The following is a 20,939-nucleotide window of genomic DNA, read 5'->3' on the forward strand; positions in this document are numbered from 1 at the left end:
TCAATGTCTTTGAAGTTATTGCGATACACACACAGAATGCCATGTATCTCAAGAACACTGGCCATGGCAGTGATATGATGATGATGATGATGATGATGATGATGATGATGATGATGATGATGATGATGATGATGGTGGTGATGATGGCTACTGTTGTGAGGAGGTTTAGGATGAGATGTTTAGTCGTCATTATGTCTGTGTCTGTTTCCCCAGCAAAAGGAGGTAGATTTGGCTGAGCTGCAGTGTCAAGGAGCAGATTAAGAAAGTCGTCAATGTCCACAAATAAGAAGGCATAAACGTCTGTGGATGCGGGACAGGCAATGACAAGCTAGACTAAATCACTAAACTCTTTCCAGAAAAATGAATTTATATCCACTGGCCCCCTGATGGCAGTATAGACTTATTGTGTAGTCTCAGCTCCCTTGCTTGAAATGTGTGATAGCAACTTACACTGATGTAGATGCATTGGATGTTGGAATAAAGTGCTTTGAAATTTGCCAATCAGGCTCTTTGTGTTTGTTGATTCCACCAGTATGACTTACGCATCCAAAATAAGCCTACTTTCTTTTACATTTGAGACACCAGACTATCCCCAGACGCAGGCCAACACTTTCAAAGATTGCTAAAGAAACCGTGGTTATTTTATGAACATAATAGGTAGCAATAATCTGACCACACTACATTGATCTATGTGTCTGTGCTCTATAGCTCGCTACTTTGTACTGCTGAGCCTCAAGGGAGAAATGCCGCCATCGCCCATAAACAGCATCTACTAGACAACCAGTGTTTGTTTGCGTTTCTGTCTGTGTGTGTCTGTGAGTCAGTGTGTCTGTGTGTGTGTGTGTTTGTTTGTCTGTCTGTCTTTGTGTGCCTGTATGTGTGTATGTCTGTATGTGTCTGTCTCTATGTGTGTGCGTGTGTGTGTGGGTATTTGTGTCTGTGCATGTGTGTGTGTGTGTGTATTTGTGTCTGTGCATGTGTGTGTGTGTGTGTGTGTCTGTGTGTGTCTCTGTGTGTGTGTGTTTCGGGAGCAAAAAAAAAAAAAAAGACTGCCGAACAACCAAGCCCCGCCCCTGATAGAGGCATGGGTGCGTCCAGGTGCAACGACGGGCCGCCGTGATTGGCTAGTAGAGGACGGCCGCTGCGGTGGGCAGTTCGTGGGCTGTGGATTACTTCATGCTCCTAATTATTCCTTTCGGGCAAGGAGATTGCATGTTGATATTGCCCAATGCCAGACATGATCCGACTTCTGAATATCAATGATGCTATGAACTTACTTGTCAAACAGTTTGAGATTTGGACTGATTTTTTTTCACTTGGAACCAAACAAGATCAACTTAACTTGTAATTGCCTCTTATGAGCTGACAAGGAAATAGCAAGCTGAGCAGTAGCTTCAATAGAGACAATATGGTAGGAAAAATGGCCATATGTCTTCAATATTCTAGTAACTAATGAGGAAATATGATCTGCATGCATAACCAGAATCATAGAAACCCAACAGCAGCTGTTGAGTATGTGAGTGAGGGTTATGAACAATTGAAAACAGATAAATGAAAATTAATTGACAATCAATTGAATTGATTTATAACTTTTTACTGCACACCCACACACATAACTCCCATGCTCCTGTCTAACTCAACTCGTGGAGCAAGGCAGGAACACTGCTAGGGTTTAAGGGCTCGATTCCCACTGGGGGCATCCATGCAGATCCACCCAATGGCATATTTATCTTCACCTTCATTCTTGTGGAGACAGAGTCATGGTCGCCTGGAGTTTGCTGTTTTCTCAGTACAGGAAACACGGAGGTTCTAGACGGGCTGGGACTGCTGCGTCTCGTCCTGGCGTTCAAAACGACGGTAGTCCTATCTTAGACAGAACGCTAGAGCTGCGGAGCTCGGTCGCCAGCTGGCTGGAACCGCCTGGAGTCTCATCTTTGTTTTCCCTCTCTCCAGCAAGTTTTGGAGTAATTAAATTGAATAACTTTGAAATGTATATTTGTAGTGAAACTGGCAAAAAAGCATGCTGCCTCATAAAAGCAGATGCAGTTTATGTATTCTCTGGTCATCATCATTTTCTTCAGATACGGCTAAAGCTGTAGCGTGGGCTCAGATAGAAATTAAATTTACTTTGGAAAAGTCTCGAAGTTCGAATGGAATTTGACAGGAAACAATTTCAATAAACAGATGAAAACTCGTGACCTCAGGGTCACACACACACACACACACACACACACACACACACACACACACACACACACACACACACACACACACACACACACACACACACACACACACACACACACACACACACACACACACACACACACACACACCCCATGCCAGATATGTGGATTAACTTGCTCTTTCCATGTCTTGGGTTTAACTCACGGTCTAAACAGCTCAGGTTCGGATGCCCGCAAAAACGTCGACAGGGGTACCACTGTTGTTTTTTTTTGGTCGTCAGGAAAAAAATCACAAGGGGTACCACTGTCGTTTTTTATTGGTCGTCATGAAAAAAAACATAAGGGGTAACAATGCTGTTTTGTATTGGTCGTCATGAAAAAATCACAAGGGGTAACACTGTCGTTTTTTATTGGTCGTCATGAAAAAAACACAAGGGGTAACACTGTCGTTTTTTATTGGTCGTCATTAAAAAAAAAAAAAGGGGTAACACTGTTGTTTTTTTTTGGTCATCATGAAAAAAAACATAGGGGGTAACACTGGTGTTTTTTATTGGTCGTCATGAAAAAAACATAAGGGGTAGCACTGTCGTTTTTTATTGGTTGTCATGAAAAAAAACATAAGGGGTAACACTGTTGTTTTTCTTTGGTCGTCATGAAAAAAAACACAAGGGGTAACACTGTCGTTTTTTATTGGTCGTCATGAAAAAAAAAAAAAGGGGTAACACTGTCGTTTATTATTGGTCGTCATGAAAAAAAACATAAGGGGTAACACTGTTGTTTTTTATTGGTCGTCAGGAAAAAAAACATAAGGGGTAACACTGTTGTTTTTTATTGGTCGTCATGAAAAAAAACATAAGGGGTAATACTGTCGTTTTTTATTGGTCGTCATGAAAAAAAACATAAGGGGTAACACTGTTGTTTTTTATTGGTCGTCATGGAAAAAAACATAAGGGGTAACACTGTTGTTTTTTATTGGTCGTCAAGAAAAATAACATAAGGGGTAACACTGTTGTTTTTTATTGGTCGTCATGAAAAAAAACACAAGGGGTAACACTGTCGTTTTTTATTGGTCGTCATTAAAAAAAAAAAAAAGGGGTAACACTGTCGTTTTTTATTGGTCGTCTGAAAAAAAACACAAGGGGTAACACTGTCGTTTTTTATTGGCCGTCATGAAAAAGAACATGAGGGGTAATACTGTTGTTTTTTATTGGTCGTCATGAAAAAAAAAAAAAAGGGGTAACAATGTTGTTTTTTATTGGTCGTCATGAAAAAAAAATAAGGGGTAACACTGTTGTTTTTTATTGGTCGTCATGAAAAAAAACATAAGGGGTAACACTGTCGTTTTTTATTGGTCGTCATGAAAAAAAAAATAAGGGGTAACACTGTCGTTTTTTATTGGTTGTCATGAAAAAAAACATAAGGGGTATCACGGTTGTTTTTCTTTGGTCGTCATGAAAAAAACAAAACAAGGGGTAACACTGTCGTTTTTTATTGGACGTCATGAAAAAAAAAAAAAGGGGTAACACTGTCGTTTTTTATTGGTCGTCATGAAAAAAAACATAAGGGGTAACACTGTTGTTTTTTATTGGTCGTCAGGAAAAAAAACATAAGGGGTAACACTGTTGTTTTTTATTGGTCGTCATGAAAAAAAACATAAGGGGTAATACTGTCGTTTTTTATTGGTCGTCATGAAAAAAAACATAAGGGGTAATACTGTCGTTTTTTATTGGTCGTCATGAAAAAAAACATATGGGGTACCACTGTTGTTTTTTATTGGTCGTCATGGAAAAAAACACAAGGGGTAACACTGTCGTTTTTTATTGGCCGTCATGAAAAAGAACATAAGGGGTAACACTGTTGTTTTTTATTGGTCGTCATGAAAAAAAACATAAGGGCTAACACTGTTGTTTTTTATTGGTCGTCATGAAAAAAAACATAAGGGGTAACACTGTCGTTTTTTATTGGTCGTCATGAAAAAAAACACAAGGGGTAACACTGTCGTTTTTTATTGTTCGTCAAGAAAAAAAAAAAAGGGGTAACACTGTCGTTTTTTATTGGTCGTCATGAAAAAAAACATAAGGGGTAACACTGTTGTTTTTTATTGGTCGTCAGGAAAAAAAACATAAGGGGTAACACTGTTGTTTTTTATTGGTCGTCATGAAAAAAAACATAAGGGGTAATACTGTCGTTTTTTATTGGTCGTCATGAAAAAAAACATAAGGGGTAATACTGTCGTTTTTTATTGGTCGTCATGAAAAAAAACATAAGGGGTAACACTGTTGTTTTTTATTGGTCGCATGGAAAAAAACACAAGGGGTAACTCTGTCGTTTTTTATTGGCCGTCATGAAAAAGAACATAAGGGGTAATACTGTCGTTTTTTATTGGTCGTCATGAAAAAAAACATAAGGGCTAACACTGTTGTTTTTTATTGGTCGTCATGAAAAAAAACATAAGGGGTAACACTGTCGTTTTTTATTGGTCGTCATGAAAAAAAACACAAGGGGTAACACTGTCGTTTTTTATTGGTCGTCAAGAAAAAAAAAAAAGGGGTAACACTGTCGTTTTCTATTGGTCGTCATGAAAAAAAACACAAGGGGTAACACTGTTGTTTTTTATTGGTCGTCATGAAAAAAAACATAAGGGGTAACACTGTTGTTTTTTATTGGTCGTCATGAAAAAAAACATAAGGGGTAACACTGTTGTTTTTTACTGATCGTCATGAAAAAAAACATAAGGGGTAACACTGTTGTTTTTTATTGGTCATCATGAAAAAAAACATAAGGGGTAACACTGTTGTTTTTTATTGGTCGTCATAAAAAAAACACAAGGGGTAACACTGTCGTTTTTTATTGGTCGTCATGAAAAAAAACACAAGGGGTAACACTGTTGTTTTTTATTGGTCGTCATGGAAAAAAACATAAGGGGTAACACTGTTGTTTTTTATTGGTCGTCATGAAAAAAAACATAAGGGGTAACACTGTTGTTTTTTATTGGTCGTCATGAAAAAAAACACAAGGGGTAACACTGTCGTTTTTTATTGGTCGTCAAGAAAAAAAGAAAAAAGGGGTAACACTGTCGTTTTTTATTGGTCGTCATGAAAAAAAACACAAGGGGTAACACTGTTGTTTTTTATTGGTCGTCATGGAAAAAAACATAAGGGGTAACACTGTTGTTTTTTATTGGTCGTCATGAAAAAAAACATAGGGGGTAACACTGTTGTTTTTTATTGGTCGTCATGAAAAAAAACACAAGGGGTAACACTGTCGTTTTTTTTATTGGCCGTCATGAAAAAGAACATAAGGGGTAACACTGTTGTTTTTTATTGGTCGTCATTAAAAAAAAAAAAAGGGGTAACACTGTCGTTTTTTATTGGTCGTCTGAAAAAAAACACAAGGGGTAACACTGTCGTTTTTTTTATTGGCCGTCATGAAAAAGAACATAAGGGGTAACACTGTTGTTTTTTATTGGTCGTCATGAAAAAGAACATAAGGGGTAACACTGTTGTTTTTTATTGGTCGTCATGGAAAAAAACACAAGGGGTAACACTGTCGTTTTTTATTGGCCGTCATGAAAAAGAACATAAGGGGTAACACTGTTGTTTTTTATTGGTCGTCATGAAAAAAAACATAAGGGCTAACACTGTTGTTTTTTATTGGTCGTCATGAAAAAAAACATAAGGGGTAACACTGTCGTTTTTTATTGGTCGTCATGAAAAAAAACACAAGGGGTAACACTGTCGTTTTTTATTGTTCGTCAAGAAAAAAAAAAAAGGGGTAACACTGTCGTTTTTTATTGGTCGTCATGAAAAAAAACATAAGGGGTAACACTGTTGTTTTTTATTGGTCGTCAGGAAAAAAAACATAAGGGGTAACACTGTTGTTTTTTATTGGTCGTCATGAAAAAAAACATAAGGGGTAATACTGTCGTTTTTTATTGGTCGTCATGAAAAAAAACATAAGGGGTAATACTGTCGTTTTTTATTGGTCGTCATGAAAAAAAACATAAGGGGTAACACTGTTGTTTTTTATTGGTCGCATGGAAAAAAACACAAGGGGTAACTCTGTCGTTTTTTATTGGCCGTCATGAAAAAGAACATAAGGGGTAATACTGTCGTTTTTTATTGGTCGTCATGAAAAAAAACATAAGGGCTAACACTGTTGTTTTTTATTGGTCGTCATGAAAAAAAACATAAGGGGTAACACTGTCGTTTTTTATTGGTCGTCATGAAAAAAAACACAAGGGGTAACACTGTCGTTTTTTATTGGTCGTCAAGAAAAAAAAAAAAGGGGTAACACTGTCGTTTTCTATTGGTCGTCATGAAAAAAAACACAAGGGGTAACACTGTTGTTTTTTATTGGTCGTCATGAAAAAAAACATAAGGGGTAACACTGTTGTTTTTTATTGGTCGTCATGAAAAAAAACATAAGGGGTAACACTGTTGTTTTTTACTGATCGTCATGAAAAAAAACATAAGGGGTAACACTGTTGTTTTTTATTGGTCATCATGAAAAAAAACATAAGGGGTAACACTGTTGTTTTTTATTGGTCGTCATAAAAAAAACACAAGGGGTAACACTGTCGTTTTTTATTGGTCGTCATGAAAAAAAACACAAGGGGTAACACTGTTGTTTTTTATTGGTCGTCATGGAAAAAAACATAAGGGGTAACACTGTTGTTTTTTATTGGTCGTCATGAAAAAAAACATAAGGGGTAACACTGTTGTTTTTTATTGGTCGTCATGAAAAAAAACACAAGGGGTAACACTGTCGTTTTTTATTGGTCGTCAAGAAAAAAATAAAAAAGGGGTAACACTGTCGTTTTTTATTGGTCGTCATGAAAAAAAACACAAGGGGTAACACTGTTGTTTTTTATTGGTCGTCATGGAAAAAAACATAAGGGGTAACACTGTTGTTTTTTATTGGTCGTCATGAAAAAAAACATAGGGGGTAACACTGTTGTTTTTTATTGGTCGTCATGAAAAAAAACACAAGGGGTAACACTGTCGTTTTTTTTATTGGCCGTCATGAAAAAGAACATAAGGGGTAACACTGTTGTTTTTTATTGGTCGTCATTAAAAAAAAAAAAAAGGGGTAACACTGTCGTTTTTTATTGGTCGTCTGAAAAAAAACACAAGGGGTAACACTGTCGTTTTTTTTATTGGCCGTCATGAAAAAGAACATAAGGGGTAACACTGTTGTTTTTTATTGGTCGTCATGAAAAAAAACATAAGGGGTAACACTGTTGTTTTTTATTGGTCGTCATGAAAAAAAACATCAGGGGTAACACTGTCGTTTTTTATTGGTCGTCATGAAAAAAAACATAAGGGATAACACTGCTGTTTTTTATTGGTCGTCATGAAAAAAACATAAGGGGTAACACTGTTGTTTTCTATTGGTCGTCATGAAAAAAAACACAAGGGGTAACACTGTTGTTTTTTATTGGTCGTCATGAAAAAAAACATAAGGGGTAACACTGTTGTTTTTTATTGGTCGTCATGAAAAAAAACATAAGGGGTAACACTGTTGTTTTTTACTGATCGTCATGAAAAAAAACATAAGGGGTAACACTGTTGTTTTTTATTGGTCATCATGAAAAAAAACATAAGGGGTAACACTGTTGTTTTTTATTGGTCGTCATAAAAAAAACACAAGGGGTAACACTGTCGTTTTTTATTGGTCGTCATGAAAAAAAACACAAGGGGTAACACTGTTGTTTTTTATTGGTCGTCATGGAAAAAAACATAAGGGGTAACACTGTTGTTTTTTATTGGTCGTCATGAAAAAAAACATAAGGGGTAACACTGTTGTTTTTTATTGGTCGTCATGAAAAAAAACACAAGGGGTAACACTGTCGTTTTTTATTGGTCGTCAAGAAAAAAATAAAAAAGGGGTAACACTGTCGTTTTTTATTGGTCGTCATGAAAAAAAACACAAGGGGTAACACTGTTGTTTTTTATTGGTCGTCATGGAAAAAAACATAAGGGGTAACACTGTTGTTTTTTATTGGTCGTCATGAAAAAAAACATAGGGGGTAACACTGTTGTTTTTTATTGGTCGTCATGAAAAAAAACACAAGGGGTAACACTGTCGTTTTTTTTATTGGCCGTCATGAAAAAGAACATAAGGGGTAACACTGTTGTTTTTTATTGGTCGTCATTAAAAAAAAAAAAAAGGGGTAACACTGTCGTTTTTTATTGGTCGTCTGAAAAAAAACACAAGGGGTAACACTGTCGTTTTTTTTATTGGCCGTCATGAAAAAGAACATAAGGGGTAACACTGTTGTTTTTTATTGGTCGTCATGAAAAAAAACATAAGGGGTAACACTGTTGTTTTTTATTGGTCGTCATGAAAAAAAACATCAGGGGTAACACTGTCGTTTTTTATTGGTCGTCATGAAAAAAAACATAAGGGATAACACTGCTGTTTTTTATTGGTCGTCATGAAAAAAACATAAGGGGTAACACTGTTGTTTTTTATTGGTTGTCATGAAAAAAAACATAAGGGGTAACACTGTTGTTTTTTATTGGTCGTCATAAAAAAAAACACAAGGGGTAACACTGTCGTTTTTCATTGGTCGTCATTAAAAAAAAAAAAAAGGGGTAACTCAGTCGTTTTTTATTGGTCGTCATGAAAAAAAACACAAGGGGTAACACTGTTGTTTTTTATTGGTCGTCATGAAAAAAAACATAAGGGGTAACACTGTTGTTTTTTATTGGTCGTCATGAAAAAAAACACAAGGGGTAACACTGTCGTTTTTCATTGGTCGTCATTAAAAAAAAAAAAAAGGGGCAACACTGTCGTTTTTTATTGGTCGTCTGAAAAAAAACACAAGGGGTAACACTGTTGTTTTTTTTTGGTCGTCATGAAAAAAACCATAAGGGGTACCACTGTCGTTTTTTATTGGTGGTCATGAAAAAAAACATAAGGGATAACACTGCTGTTTTTTATTGGTCGTCATGAAAAAAACATAAGGGGTAACACTGTCGTTTTTTATTGGTTGTCATGAAAAAAAACATAAGGGGTAACACTGTTGTTTTTTTGGTCGTCATGAAAAAAAACACAAGGGGTAACACTGTCGTTTTTTATTGGTCGTCATGAAAAAGAACATAAGGGGTAACACTGTTGTTTTTTATTGGTCGTCATGAAAAAAAACATAAGGGGTAACACTGTTGTTTTTTATTGGTCGTCATGAAAAAAAACATAAGGGGTAACACTGTTGTTTTTTATAGGTCGTCATGAAAAATAACACAAGGCAAGGCAAGGCAATTTTATTTATATAGCACAGTTCATACAACAATGGCAATTCAAAGTGCTTTACATAGAGCATAAGAAATACAAAACAGGGAGAATAGATAAGAGAATACAAAGGAGCATAAAAGATAAAGTTATTAAGATGGAGGGTATATAATGATATAGATTAAAATAAATAAGAATATAGCTCAAAACAAAGGAGTGAATCAAAGTGTTAGGGGTAACACTGTCGTTTTTTATTGGTCGTCATGAATAAAAACACAGGGGGTAACACTGTTGTTTTTTATTCGTCGTCAGGAAAAAAATACATAAGGGGTAACACTGCTGTTTTTTATTGGTCGTCATGAAAAAAAACATAAGGGGAAACACTGTTGTTTTTTATTGGTTGTCATGAAAAAAAACATCAGGGGAAACACTGTTTTTTTTTATTGATCGTCATGAAAAAAAACATAAGGGGTAACACTGTTGTTTTTTATTGGTCGTCATGAAAAAAAACATAAGGGGCAACACTGTCGTTTTTTATTGGTCGTCATGAAAAAAAAAAAAAAGGGGTAACACTGTCGTTTTTTATTGGTCGTCATGAAAAAAAACATGAGGGGTAACACTGTCGTTTTTTATTGGTCGTCATGAAAAAAAACATAAGGGGTAACACTGTTGTTTTTTATTGGTCGTCATGGAAAAAACCACAAGTGGTAACACTGTCGTTTTTATTATTGGTCGTCATGAAAAAAAAAAAAAAGGGGTAACAATGTCGTTTTTTATTGGTCGTCATGAAAAAAAACATAAGGGGTAACACTGTTGTTTTTTTTTGGTCGTCAGGAAAAAAATCACAAGGGGTACCACTGTCGTTTTTTATTGGTCGTCATGAAAAAAAACACAAGGCAAGGCAAGGCAATTTTATTTATATAGCACAGTTCATACAACAATGGCAATTCAAAGTGCTTTACATAGAGCATAAGAAATACAAAACAGGGAGAATAGATAATAGAATACAAAGGAGCATAAAAGATAAAGTTATTAAGATGGAGGGTATATAAAGATATAGATTAAAATAAATAAGAATATAGCTCAAAACAAAGGAGTGAATCAAAGTGTTAGGGGTAACACTGTCGTTTTTTATTGGTCGTCATGAATAAAAATACAAGGGGTAACACTGTTGTTTTTTATTCGTCGTCAGGAAAAAAATACATAAGGGGTAACACTGTTGTTTTTTATTGGTCGTCATGAAAAAAAACATAAGGGGTAACACTGTTGTTTTTTATTGGTTGTCATGAAAAAAAACATCAGGGGAAACACTGTTTTTTTTTATTGATCGTCATGAAAAAAAACATAAGGGGTAACACTGTTGTTTTTTATTGGTCGTCATGAAAAAAAACATAAGGGGCAACACTGTCGTTTTTTATTGGTCGTCATGAAAAAAAAAAAAAAGGGGTAACAATGTCGTTTTTTATTGGTCGTCATGAAAAAAAACATAAGGGGTAACACTGTTGTTTTTTTTTGGTCGTCAGGAAAAAAATCACAAGGGGTACCACTGTCGTTTTTTATTGGTCGTCATGAAAAAAAACATATGGGGTAACACTGTTCTTTTTTATTGGTCGTCATGAAAAAAGACATAAGGGGTAACACTGTTGTTTTTTATTGGTCGTCATGAAAAAAAACACAAGGGGTAACACTGTCGTTTTTTATTGGTCGTCATGAAAAAAACCACAAGTGGTAACACTGTCGTTTTTTATTGGTCGTCATGAAAAAAAAAAAAAAGGGGTAACAATGTCGTTTTTTATTGGTCGTCATGAAAAAAAACATAAGGGGTAACACTGTTGTTTTTTTTTGGTCGTCAGGAAAAAAATCACAAGGGGTAACACTTGTTTTTTATTGGTCGTCATGGAAAAAAACATAAGGGGTAACACTGTTCTTTTTTATTGGTCGTCATGAAAAAAGACATAAGGGGTAACACTGTTGTTTTTTATTGGTCGTCATGAAAAAAAACACAAGGGGTAACACTGTCGTTTTTTATTGGTCGTCATTAAAAAAAACATAAGGTGTAACACTGTCGTTTTTTATTGGTCGTCTGAAAAAAAACACAAGGGGTAACACTGTCGTTTTTTTTATTGGCCGTCATGAAAAAGAACATAAGGGGTAACACTGATGTTTTTTATTGGTCGTCATGAAAAAAAACATCAGGGGTAACACTGTCGTTTTTTATTGGTCGTCATGAAAAAAAACATAAGGGGTACCACTGTCGTTTTTTATTGGTCGTCATGAAAAAAAACATAAGGGATAACACTGTTGTTTTTTATTGGTCGTCATGAAAAAGAACATAAGGGGTAACACTGTTGTTTTTTATTGGTCGTCATGAAAAAAAACATAAGGGGTAACACTGTTGTTTTTTATAGGTCGTCATGAAAAAAAACACAAGGCAAGGCAAGGCAATTTTATTTATATAGCACAGTTCATACAACAATGGCAATTCAAAGTGCTTTACATAGAGCATAAGAAATACAAAACAGGGAGAATAGATAATAGAATACAAAGGAGCAGAAAAGATAAAGTTATTAAGATGGAGGGTATATAAAGATATAGATTAAAATAAATAAGAATATAGCTCAAAACAAAGGAGTGAATCAAAGTGTTAGGGGTAACACTGTCGTTTTTTATTGGTCGTCATGAATAAAAATACAAGGGGTAACACTGTTGTTTTTTATTCGTCGTCAGGAAAAAAATACATAAGGGGTAACACTGTTGTTTTTTATTGGTCGTCATGAAAAAAAACATAAGGGGTAACACTGTTGTTTTTTATTGGTTGTCATGAAAAAAAACATCAGGGGAAACACTGTTTTTTTTTATTGATCGTCATGAAAAAAAACATAAGGGGTAACACTGTTGTTTTTTATTGGTCGTCATGAAAAAAAACATAAGGGGCAACACTGTCGTTTTTTATTGGTCGTCATGAAAAAAAAAAAAAAGGGGTAACAATGTCGTTTTTTATTGGTCGTCATGAAAAAAAACATAAGGGGTAACACTGTTGTTTTTTTTTGGTCGTCAGGAAAAAAATCACAAGGGGTACCACTGTCGTTTTTTATTGGTCGTCATGAAAAAAAACATATGGGGTAACACTGTTCTTTTTTATTGGTCGTCATGAAAAAAGACATAAGGGGTAACACAGTTGTTTTTTATTGGTCGTCATGAAAAAAAACACAAGGGGTAACACTGTCGTTTTTTATTGGTCGTCATGAAAAAAACCACAAGTGGTAACACTGTCGTTTTTTATTGGTCGTCATGAAAAAAAAAAAAAAGGGGTAACAATGTCGTTTTTTATTGGTCGTCATGAAAAAAAACATAAGGGGTAACACTGTTGTTTTTTTTTGGTCGTCAGGAAAAAAATCACAAGGGGTAACACTTGTTTTTTATTGGTCGTCATGGAAAAAAACATAAGGGGTAACACTGTTCTTTTTTATTGGTCGTCATGAAAAAAGACATAAGGGGTAACACTGTTGTTTTTTATTGGTCGTCATGAAAAAAAACACAAGGGGTAACACTGTCGTTTTTTATTGGTCGTCATTAAAAAAAACATAAGGTGTAACACTGTCGTTTTTTATTGGTCGTCTGAAAAAAAACACAAGGGGTAACACTGTCGTTTTTTTTATTGGCCGTCATGAAAAAGAACATAAGGGGTAACACTGATGTTTTTTATTGGTCGTCATGAAAAAAAACATCAGGGGTAACACTGTCGTTTTTTATTGGTCGTCATGAAAAAAAACATAAGGGGTACCACTGTCGTTTTTTATTGGTCGTCATGAAAAAAAACATAAGGGATAACACTGTTGTTTTTTATTGGTCGTCATGAAAAAGAACATAAGGGGTAACACTGTTGTTTTTTATTGGTCGTCATGAAAAAAAACATAAGGGGTAACACTGTTGTTTTTTATAGGTCGTCATGAAAAAAAACACAAGGCAAGGCAATTTTATTTATATAGCACAGTTCATACAACAATGGCAATTCAAAGTGCTTTACATAGAGCATAAGAAATACAAAACGAATACAAATGAGCATAAAATATAAATTTATTAAAATAGAGGGTATATAAAGATATAGATTAAAATAAATAAGAATATAGCTCAAAACAAAGGAGTGAATCAAAGTGTTAGGGGTAACACTGTCGTTTTTTATTGGTCGTCATGAATAAAAACACAAGGGGTAACACTGTTGTTTTTTATTCGTCGTCAGGAAAAAAAACATAAGGGGTAACACTGTTGTTTTTTATTGGTCGTCATGAAAAAAAACATAAGGGGTAACACTGTTGTTTTTTATTGGTCGTCATGGAAAAAAACACAAGGGGTAACACTGTCGTTTTTTATTGGTCGTCATTAAAAAAAAAAAAAAGGGGTAACACTGTTGTTTTTTATTGGTCGTCATGAAAAAAAACATAAGGGGTAACACTGTCGTTTTTTATTGGTCGTCATGAAAAAAAACACAAGGGGTAACACTGTTGTTTTTTATTGGTCGTCATGAAAAAAACATAAGGGGTAACACTGTCGTTTTTTATTGGTTGTCATGAAAAAAACATAAGGGGTAACACTGTTGTTTTTTTGGTCGTCATGAAAAAAAACACAAGGGGTAACACTGTCGTTTTTTATTGGTCGTCATGAAAAAGAACATAAGGGGTAACACTGTTGTTTTTTATTGGTCGTCATGAAAAAAAACATAAGGGGTAACACTGTTGTTTTTTATTGGTCGTCATGAAAAAAAACATAAGGGGTAACACTGTTGTTTTTTATAGGTCGTCATGAAAAAAAACACAAGGCAAGGCAAGGCAAGGCAATTTTATTTATATAGCACAGTTCATACAACAATGGCAATTCAAAGTGCTTTACATAGAGCATAAGAAATACAAAACGAATACAAATGAGCATAAAAGATACATTTATTCAAATAGAGGGTATATAAAGATGTAGATTAAAATAAATAAGAATATAGCTCAAAACAAAGGAGTGAATCAAAGTGTTAGGGGTAACACTGTCGTTTTTTATTGGTCGTCATGAATAAAAACACAAGGGGTAACACTGTTGTTTTTTATTCGTCGTCAGGAAAAAAAACATAAGGGGTAACACTGTTGTTTTTTATTGGTCGTCATGAAAAAAAACATAAGGGGTAACACTGTTGTTTTTTATTGGTCGTCATGGAAAAAAACACAAGGGGTAACACTGTCGTTTTTTATTGGTCGTCATTAAAAAAAAAAAAAAGGGGTAACACTGTTGTTTTTTATTGGTCGTCATGAAAAAAAACATAAGGGGTAACACTGTCGTTTTTTATTGGTCGTTATGAAAAAAAACACAAGGGGTAACACTGTCGTTTTTTATTGGTCGTCATGAAAAAAAACTCTCTCTCTCTCTCTCTCTCTCTCTCTCTCTCTCTCTCTCTCTCTCTCTCTCTCTCTTTCTCTCTCTCTCTCTCTCTCTCTCTCTCTCTCTCTCTCTCTCTCTCTCTCTCTCTCTCTCTCTCTCTCTCTCTCTCTCTCTCTCTCTCTCTCTCTCTCTCTCTCTCTCTCTCTCTCTCTCTCTCTCTCTCTCTCCCTCTCTCTCTCTCCCTCCCTCCCTCTCTCCCCCTCCCTCTGATAGGGCCCAGCAGGACGTGTGCGGCTGTAGCTGATGAGTGGGATCAGGCGGTGCAGCCCAGCAGGTACCTCACTGTGTTCAGCTCCTGGATGGAGAACATGAAGGCAGAGCTCTGTGTGCTCCTCTCATTAGAGGAGAGGTAATCGCTCACCCACTGGGAATCATCGGGTTGTCACACAGATTACCAGACTGGTCCACCACCAGTCTTCACCACCGCTAAAGTCTGGTGAGTTGTTTAGCGACACCACACCAAAAATGTATCATTCATAAGTTAAGGAATGTGGACGTTTTTATTGATATATTTTTAAATAAAACCTTCGTAGTAGCAGCAGCACCCTACTTCAATTTGTGGTAAGTTAACCCTTACACACCACTCTTCCGAGGATATCTAGAGAGAAAAGAGAACAGATAGGAAACACACCTTCCTCCCACACAGTTGTGGGGCTTGTGGGCGAGATTTAGGAAGGAAGAGGACCTTGGGAGTTGAGTCGGTGCTCCCGTCTGGTGAAAGAACCCCAATCTGAATGAGTTCTGAATCCAAACAAGTCCATTCAGACTGATATCTGAAAAAGTGTGCAATATTTTTTAGTGTGCAGGTCAGAGAATGCTATTCTCTGATCTGGTTTACTGACAGATGTGGAATACTAAATTGATGCTTCAAATCACGCAATAAATATTGGATTGAAGATCCCCTCCTGAAGATCATGTCTCTTTTTAGAGAGTAATAATAATAAAAATTACATTTGACATCAACTTAATGACCTCAAAGTGCTACAATGCACATTAAAAGAAATACAACATTAAAGCCTAACTAGAGTAGTGGTAATAGTCCAGCCTACCCTCCAACCTAAACAACAGAATGGGTTCTTTAGGTTGGGGGATAGGCTGACTAGTCACAGCGGTACTGAGAGTGCGGGTGAGCTCCTACCAAAAAGGAGCTCCGTGTAAACCGATGTTAACTAATCCATGTATTATATATAACCTAGATCTGGTATGTTGATAGCCAGAGCCAATATATACATAGTTGTGTTTACTTTAATCGTCTTACTGGCTATTCGCTGTCTAATTCTTGAATCTTTGCTTGTTGTAAGCTCCAGAACTGAGGTATTGGCTGGTAAACAAATTACAGTAATAACTCCTGTCATTTGTAGTCAATCAATCGTCTAAAAAAGTTGGTGAAACGGAAGTCTTAGCCATGGGGAAACTTCTCTAAACAGAAGACACAAACGGGGTTGAAGCAGACCGTAAACCCTAATATTGGTGGGCAGGCAGGCAGGGGGGTAGTGTGTGTGTCTGCGCGCTCGCGTGCGCGTGTGTGTCTGCGCGCTCGCGTGCGCGCGTGCGTGCGTGCGTGCGTGTGTGTGTGTGTGTGTATGTGTGTGTATGTGTGTGAACGTGTGTGTGTTTATGCGTCTGCATGTGTGTGTATGCGTGTTTGTGGTTCTGCGCTTGTGTTTTTATGTGTGTGTGTGTGTGTGTGTGTGTGTGTGTGTGTGTGTGTTTGTGTCTACCAGTGTGTGTATGTATGTGTGTGTGTCTGTGTGTGTGTGTCTGTGTGTGTGTCTGTGTCTCAGACAGAGGCAGGGTAGTGGTAATAGCATGGGAGGACAGGCCCGGTGCGTGTCACAGGCAGACATCCGTGACACGGAGAATTCTATTTTATCTCAGCACTGCATCTCCATGCACACGGGGTCCGGGGCCGGCCTGAACGCACATGTGATTTGTAAAGCTTCTCCTTAAGATCTTGTCTTGCCACGTGATGAGTCTCTCTCGCAGATAGTTGTTGTGTTCATGTGGGGTTGAGTCACGCTCATCAACTTCCTTTCAGCGCGGCGTTCCCCAAGGGGATGCTGCAGCAGCAGAGCCAAACATTTGGAATAAATGAGCAATAACTTTGGCTCATGATTCAGGTTGTAGGAGGCTAGGACGAGGAAATTAAAGCACGACCACTTTATAATAACAAATGCACAAATGAGTATTTCTATATCAAACACATGTGCTCATGAGATGGATGGAAGTACACCTCATACGCACCCTACGTCCCCACGTATACATGTGGGAAACGGCACCACTGCAGGACAACTAAACCTCAGCAACAAGGCCTCTGTCTGAAACCCTTCAAGCATCAATGCCTCGCTTCATATAAACCCAATCAAAGACAACAGACATTAGGGGAGCGGTCGCCATACCCTGCCTCTATGGTGAGTCAGCACTCTCATCTCATCTAGAGCACAAAGTACAAACGCTAACTATGTATATGAGTGGCTGATAAAGTGCCCTTCGCTTCGCCTTCCGGATGCCTTTTCATACACCCCGGGCGACGAACTCCCTGAATGTTTTGCATATATTTCATGTTATATAAATATTTTTCCATAATTTCAAAGAATCGTTTAATCCGAGAGTCACTCTACCTTTCGTTCAACACTTCTTACAACTTTTAGAGCCATAATGATGATTCTACACCTGTCACCTGGCTGGAGTTCTCCTCCAAACTGGAATTCACAGATGTAGTCGGTCACACCCCAGCAGGCTTTTGTGAGTGGGTCAAACCCAGTGTGTATCTTAACAGAACAGAGCATATCCAATGTCAAATGAATGTGTGTGTGTGTGTGTGTGTGTGTGTGTGTGTGTGTGTGTGTGTGTGTGTGTGTGTGTGTGTGTGTGTGTGTGAATGTGTGTTAGTGTGTCTGTGTGTTGGCATCACTATGATTCCGGGTAAGCATGTACGTGCGTGTGCATGTGCGCATGTGTGTGTGTGTGTGTCTGTGTGTGTGTGTGTGTGTGTGTGTGTGTGTGTGTGTGTGTGTGTGTGTGTGTGTGTGTGTGTGTGTGTGTGTGTCTGTGTGTGTGTCTGTGTGTGTGTGTGTGTGTGTGTGTGTGTGTGTGTGTGTGTGTGTGTGTGTCTGTGTGTGTGTGTGCTAATTCTCATTTTCAGCTTCCCAAACTGAATGTTCTGAATCCCTGTGCGACGACGGAGTTCTCAACGAGCCCCGAGAACCCCCCACGGTGAAGCCCCCAACGTGGGCCACCAGCCAAGCGCACGTCAAGCAGCCGGAGAAAAGCCCCCCTTCAGGCTCGGAAGCAGCCCGGCTCCCGGCAGTAGGGAACACCAGGAATATCACATCAGCCCACCCAGACCGGCTCCCTCAGAGCCCCGGTCCATGCGCCCACGCAGCCAACGCTAAGCCCGGTGCTTTAAGCCCCCATTCAGACGGACACATGAAAGCAAGTGGCTGCTGTTGCAGAAAGCCTCTAATGCTATTAAAGTGCAGAGGAACATCCAGGGACATTCCCACCAGTAATACCGAGAGGTGCTAAGAGAATATGAAGAGGAAAACGACAGCAGTTTTTCCGCGTTCAAGTTTTGTTTACATAAACTTTAAAAGCTTTCCTTCCCTTTACGACGTCTATGGAGTTCAGAGCACACGCTGAAGGATGAGGGAACTCGCCAGACTCGTTGTCTGGCCTCCAAATCTGACCTTCCACCTGCTGTGTCTCCACACCTTTAGCTGCCACCACTACCACCATAACCACTACCACCAGTACCACCATAACCACCACTAGCACCATAACCACCACCACCATAACCACTACCACCATAACCACCACTACCACCAACCAACCCAATCTCTACTACCATCACCACTATCACCACCCTCACAAATAACACCCCCACCACCACCACCATTTATTTGTAATGATGATCAGACGTTGCATGATTGGTTACCATAACAACAACATATCATAGTTTAAAACACATTTGCGGTCAATGATTATTCTGGAGCCATGCCGTATGATAAATGGAACGATGATTTTCATTGTCAACACCATGTTGCCATTGGCAACGTACGATAACAAAGCAATCCCGTCGCCCCTAAACCAAGCTGCCGATTGCACGATGAGAAATGTGCGAGTTGATTTAGTGGCCTACTTGTCGGGTACGAATTTGTCATAATGCAGAAGAAAAGCAAAAGGCAGAGGGAGTGCCTGGGGACGGGGGTTTCTGGCGTGGCAGCTGGCCGTCCTGAGTACTGGCAGTCATGCTGGAATCCCTCCAAGGACACCTGTCCGTCCCGACAGACGCGCTCCTCCGTACAACTCTGAGAAAACACACGTTTGTCTTTGTGTCATCACTGGATTTGTAATTGAATGACCTTGAACTTGTTAGCTGCATCTGTCGTTGTCAGACTCAAACAAAACTCCATGATTGCCTCTAAGCACCGGGGACGTCGCTTATGCAGATTTTACTTTGCCAGCCACACAAAGTCACGAGTGACAGACGTGCTCCCCGGAGAATCATCCATCATTTACAGTTGCCTAGTTTGTCATCGTTGTCTTTGCACACGGGAAAGCACGGGCCAACATGTACTGCTTTACTGTGCAGTCACTTAGCAATACTGAAGCTCAATTTATCAGTCAATTTATCGTCATTGCATCATTAACAGCCCTTGATTATTGTAGGCACTGCTTTGCATAAGTGGCGTCTTTTCATCCAATCAGCTCGCTGTTAGCCCCCGTCGGGGCCACTCTACAAACGGTCACTTGGACTCGGTTCATTGGGACCCTCTCAGCCGGTGCTCTGAAGTCATTATGAGTTCTTTATAGGGAGCGGCCTAAAGTCACAAAGTCATAAAAGGCTTCTGTCCTCTGCTCTGAACTGAGCGCAACCCCCCGGACGCCTCCAAGTGAAGAGTGGATTTTCCTCTTCAAATCTAATGATTACCCTCACAGAATTGAATGAAAAAAGGTGATTGAATACACGCTAAGCCTGGAGAGGGGCTGCGGCTGTCACGCCCGTCTGCACAGAGGGCGGGCTGGGGGCTGAGACCGCCTCTCTCACACAACTTAAACGTTTGCCTCCAGCATGGGGCTAAGCAGCACGAGATGCCCGGTGCACTAGGCTTTACACCTGGTCGGTCCATCACACTCACTACATATACCTCCGTTTGAGATGTTTTTTTTTATTATTCGTTATTGTTTCACATGGATGCGTGTCTACCCTTCACCTTGTCTTGCTTATTTAAAATATTGTCTCTTACTCAAGACAATCTTAAAACATTGCAGCAATGTTGGCGCTGGAACACAGTGAAAACACATTTGACACACAGGTGGCTGCTTCACTAAGCAATAGCTCTAAGGCTGAATGCCTTCTAATAGAATAGAGCAAAGAATTTTCTCTAACAAAGCTTTATCAGCTGCACGCAGCAACCAAACACAACACTCTGCAAAGGAACTGCTTACTTTACATAGAAGAGGAACATTAACATAAGTTCGACTTTCCTGTACTTCTGTTCCACCTCTTTCTGTCTCCCTCAACCATCCTTCACTCCGCCTGGGTCTTTGTTCCCTCGGGCAGACGGTACAACATAAACACATCACATAAAGAGGCTAGGACGGCCTCAGAATGTTCCTTTCAATTGGGTCCATTCTATTTTACAAACACACAGGTTAATAATAAGTTATGAATATCGTCATGCCTTACGGCTTGGTTTTAAGTCACAGACATTGCAATCTTGATATGCAATCGATGATAATACAAATACAAATTACATTCTTGCTAGAGCTTGTAAGGGGTAACATGAAGGGTGTGTATTGGTGCTCATGTCCATATTACTACCTCATCAGTGGGTCTTACTGGGAGATGCAAGGACATCCTACAGATGCAGAGGGCAAGAGGAAGGCAACTGGCAGACACCCAGATGAGAGCCGACAGGCATGCATACCAGTAGCAAACACACACACACACACACACACAAACACACACACACACACGCACACTCACAACAGACATTCAGAGACACGTGTGTCGTCATAGTAATATTGAAAGTGTATTTATGGAACAGCAGCCATTCAATGTATTTACTATAACACAGTTGCTAGGACTACTCA

General features: G+C 38.4%; 1 protein-coding gene across 2 annotated transcripts in view; it reads left to right on the forward strand.

Moving 5' to 3' along the window:
• The window catches only part of cp (ceruloplasmin), a 12,738-nt gene extending 12,237 nt beyond the window's left edge, over window positions 1-501 (forward strand). For both annotated transcript variants that reach the window (XM_060066539.1, XM_060066540.1), the window contains one exon: window positions 214-501. In XM_060066539.1, coding sequence (XP_059922522.1) covers window positions 214-236 — 23 coding nt within the window. In that variant the 3' untranslated portion in view covers window positions 237-501. The remainder of the gene's footprint in view (window positions 1-213) is intronic.
• The last annotated feature ends 20,438 nt before the right edge of the window (window positions 502-20,939 follow it).

This window comes from Gadus macrocephalus, chromosome 12 (genome assembly GCF_031168955.1).
Source record: "Gadus macrocephalus chromosome 12, ASM3116895v1".
In the NCBI taxonomy this organism is placed as follows: domain Eukaryota; kingdom Metazoa; phylum Chordata; class Actinopteri; order Gadiformes; family Gadidae; genus Gadus; species Gadus macrocephalus.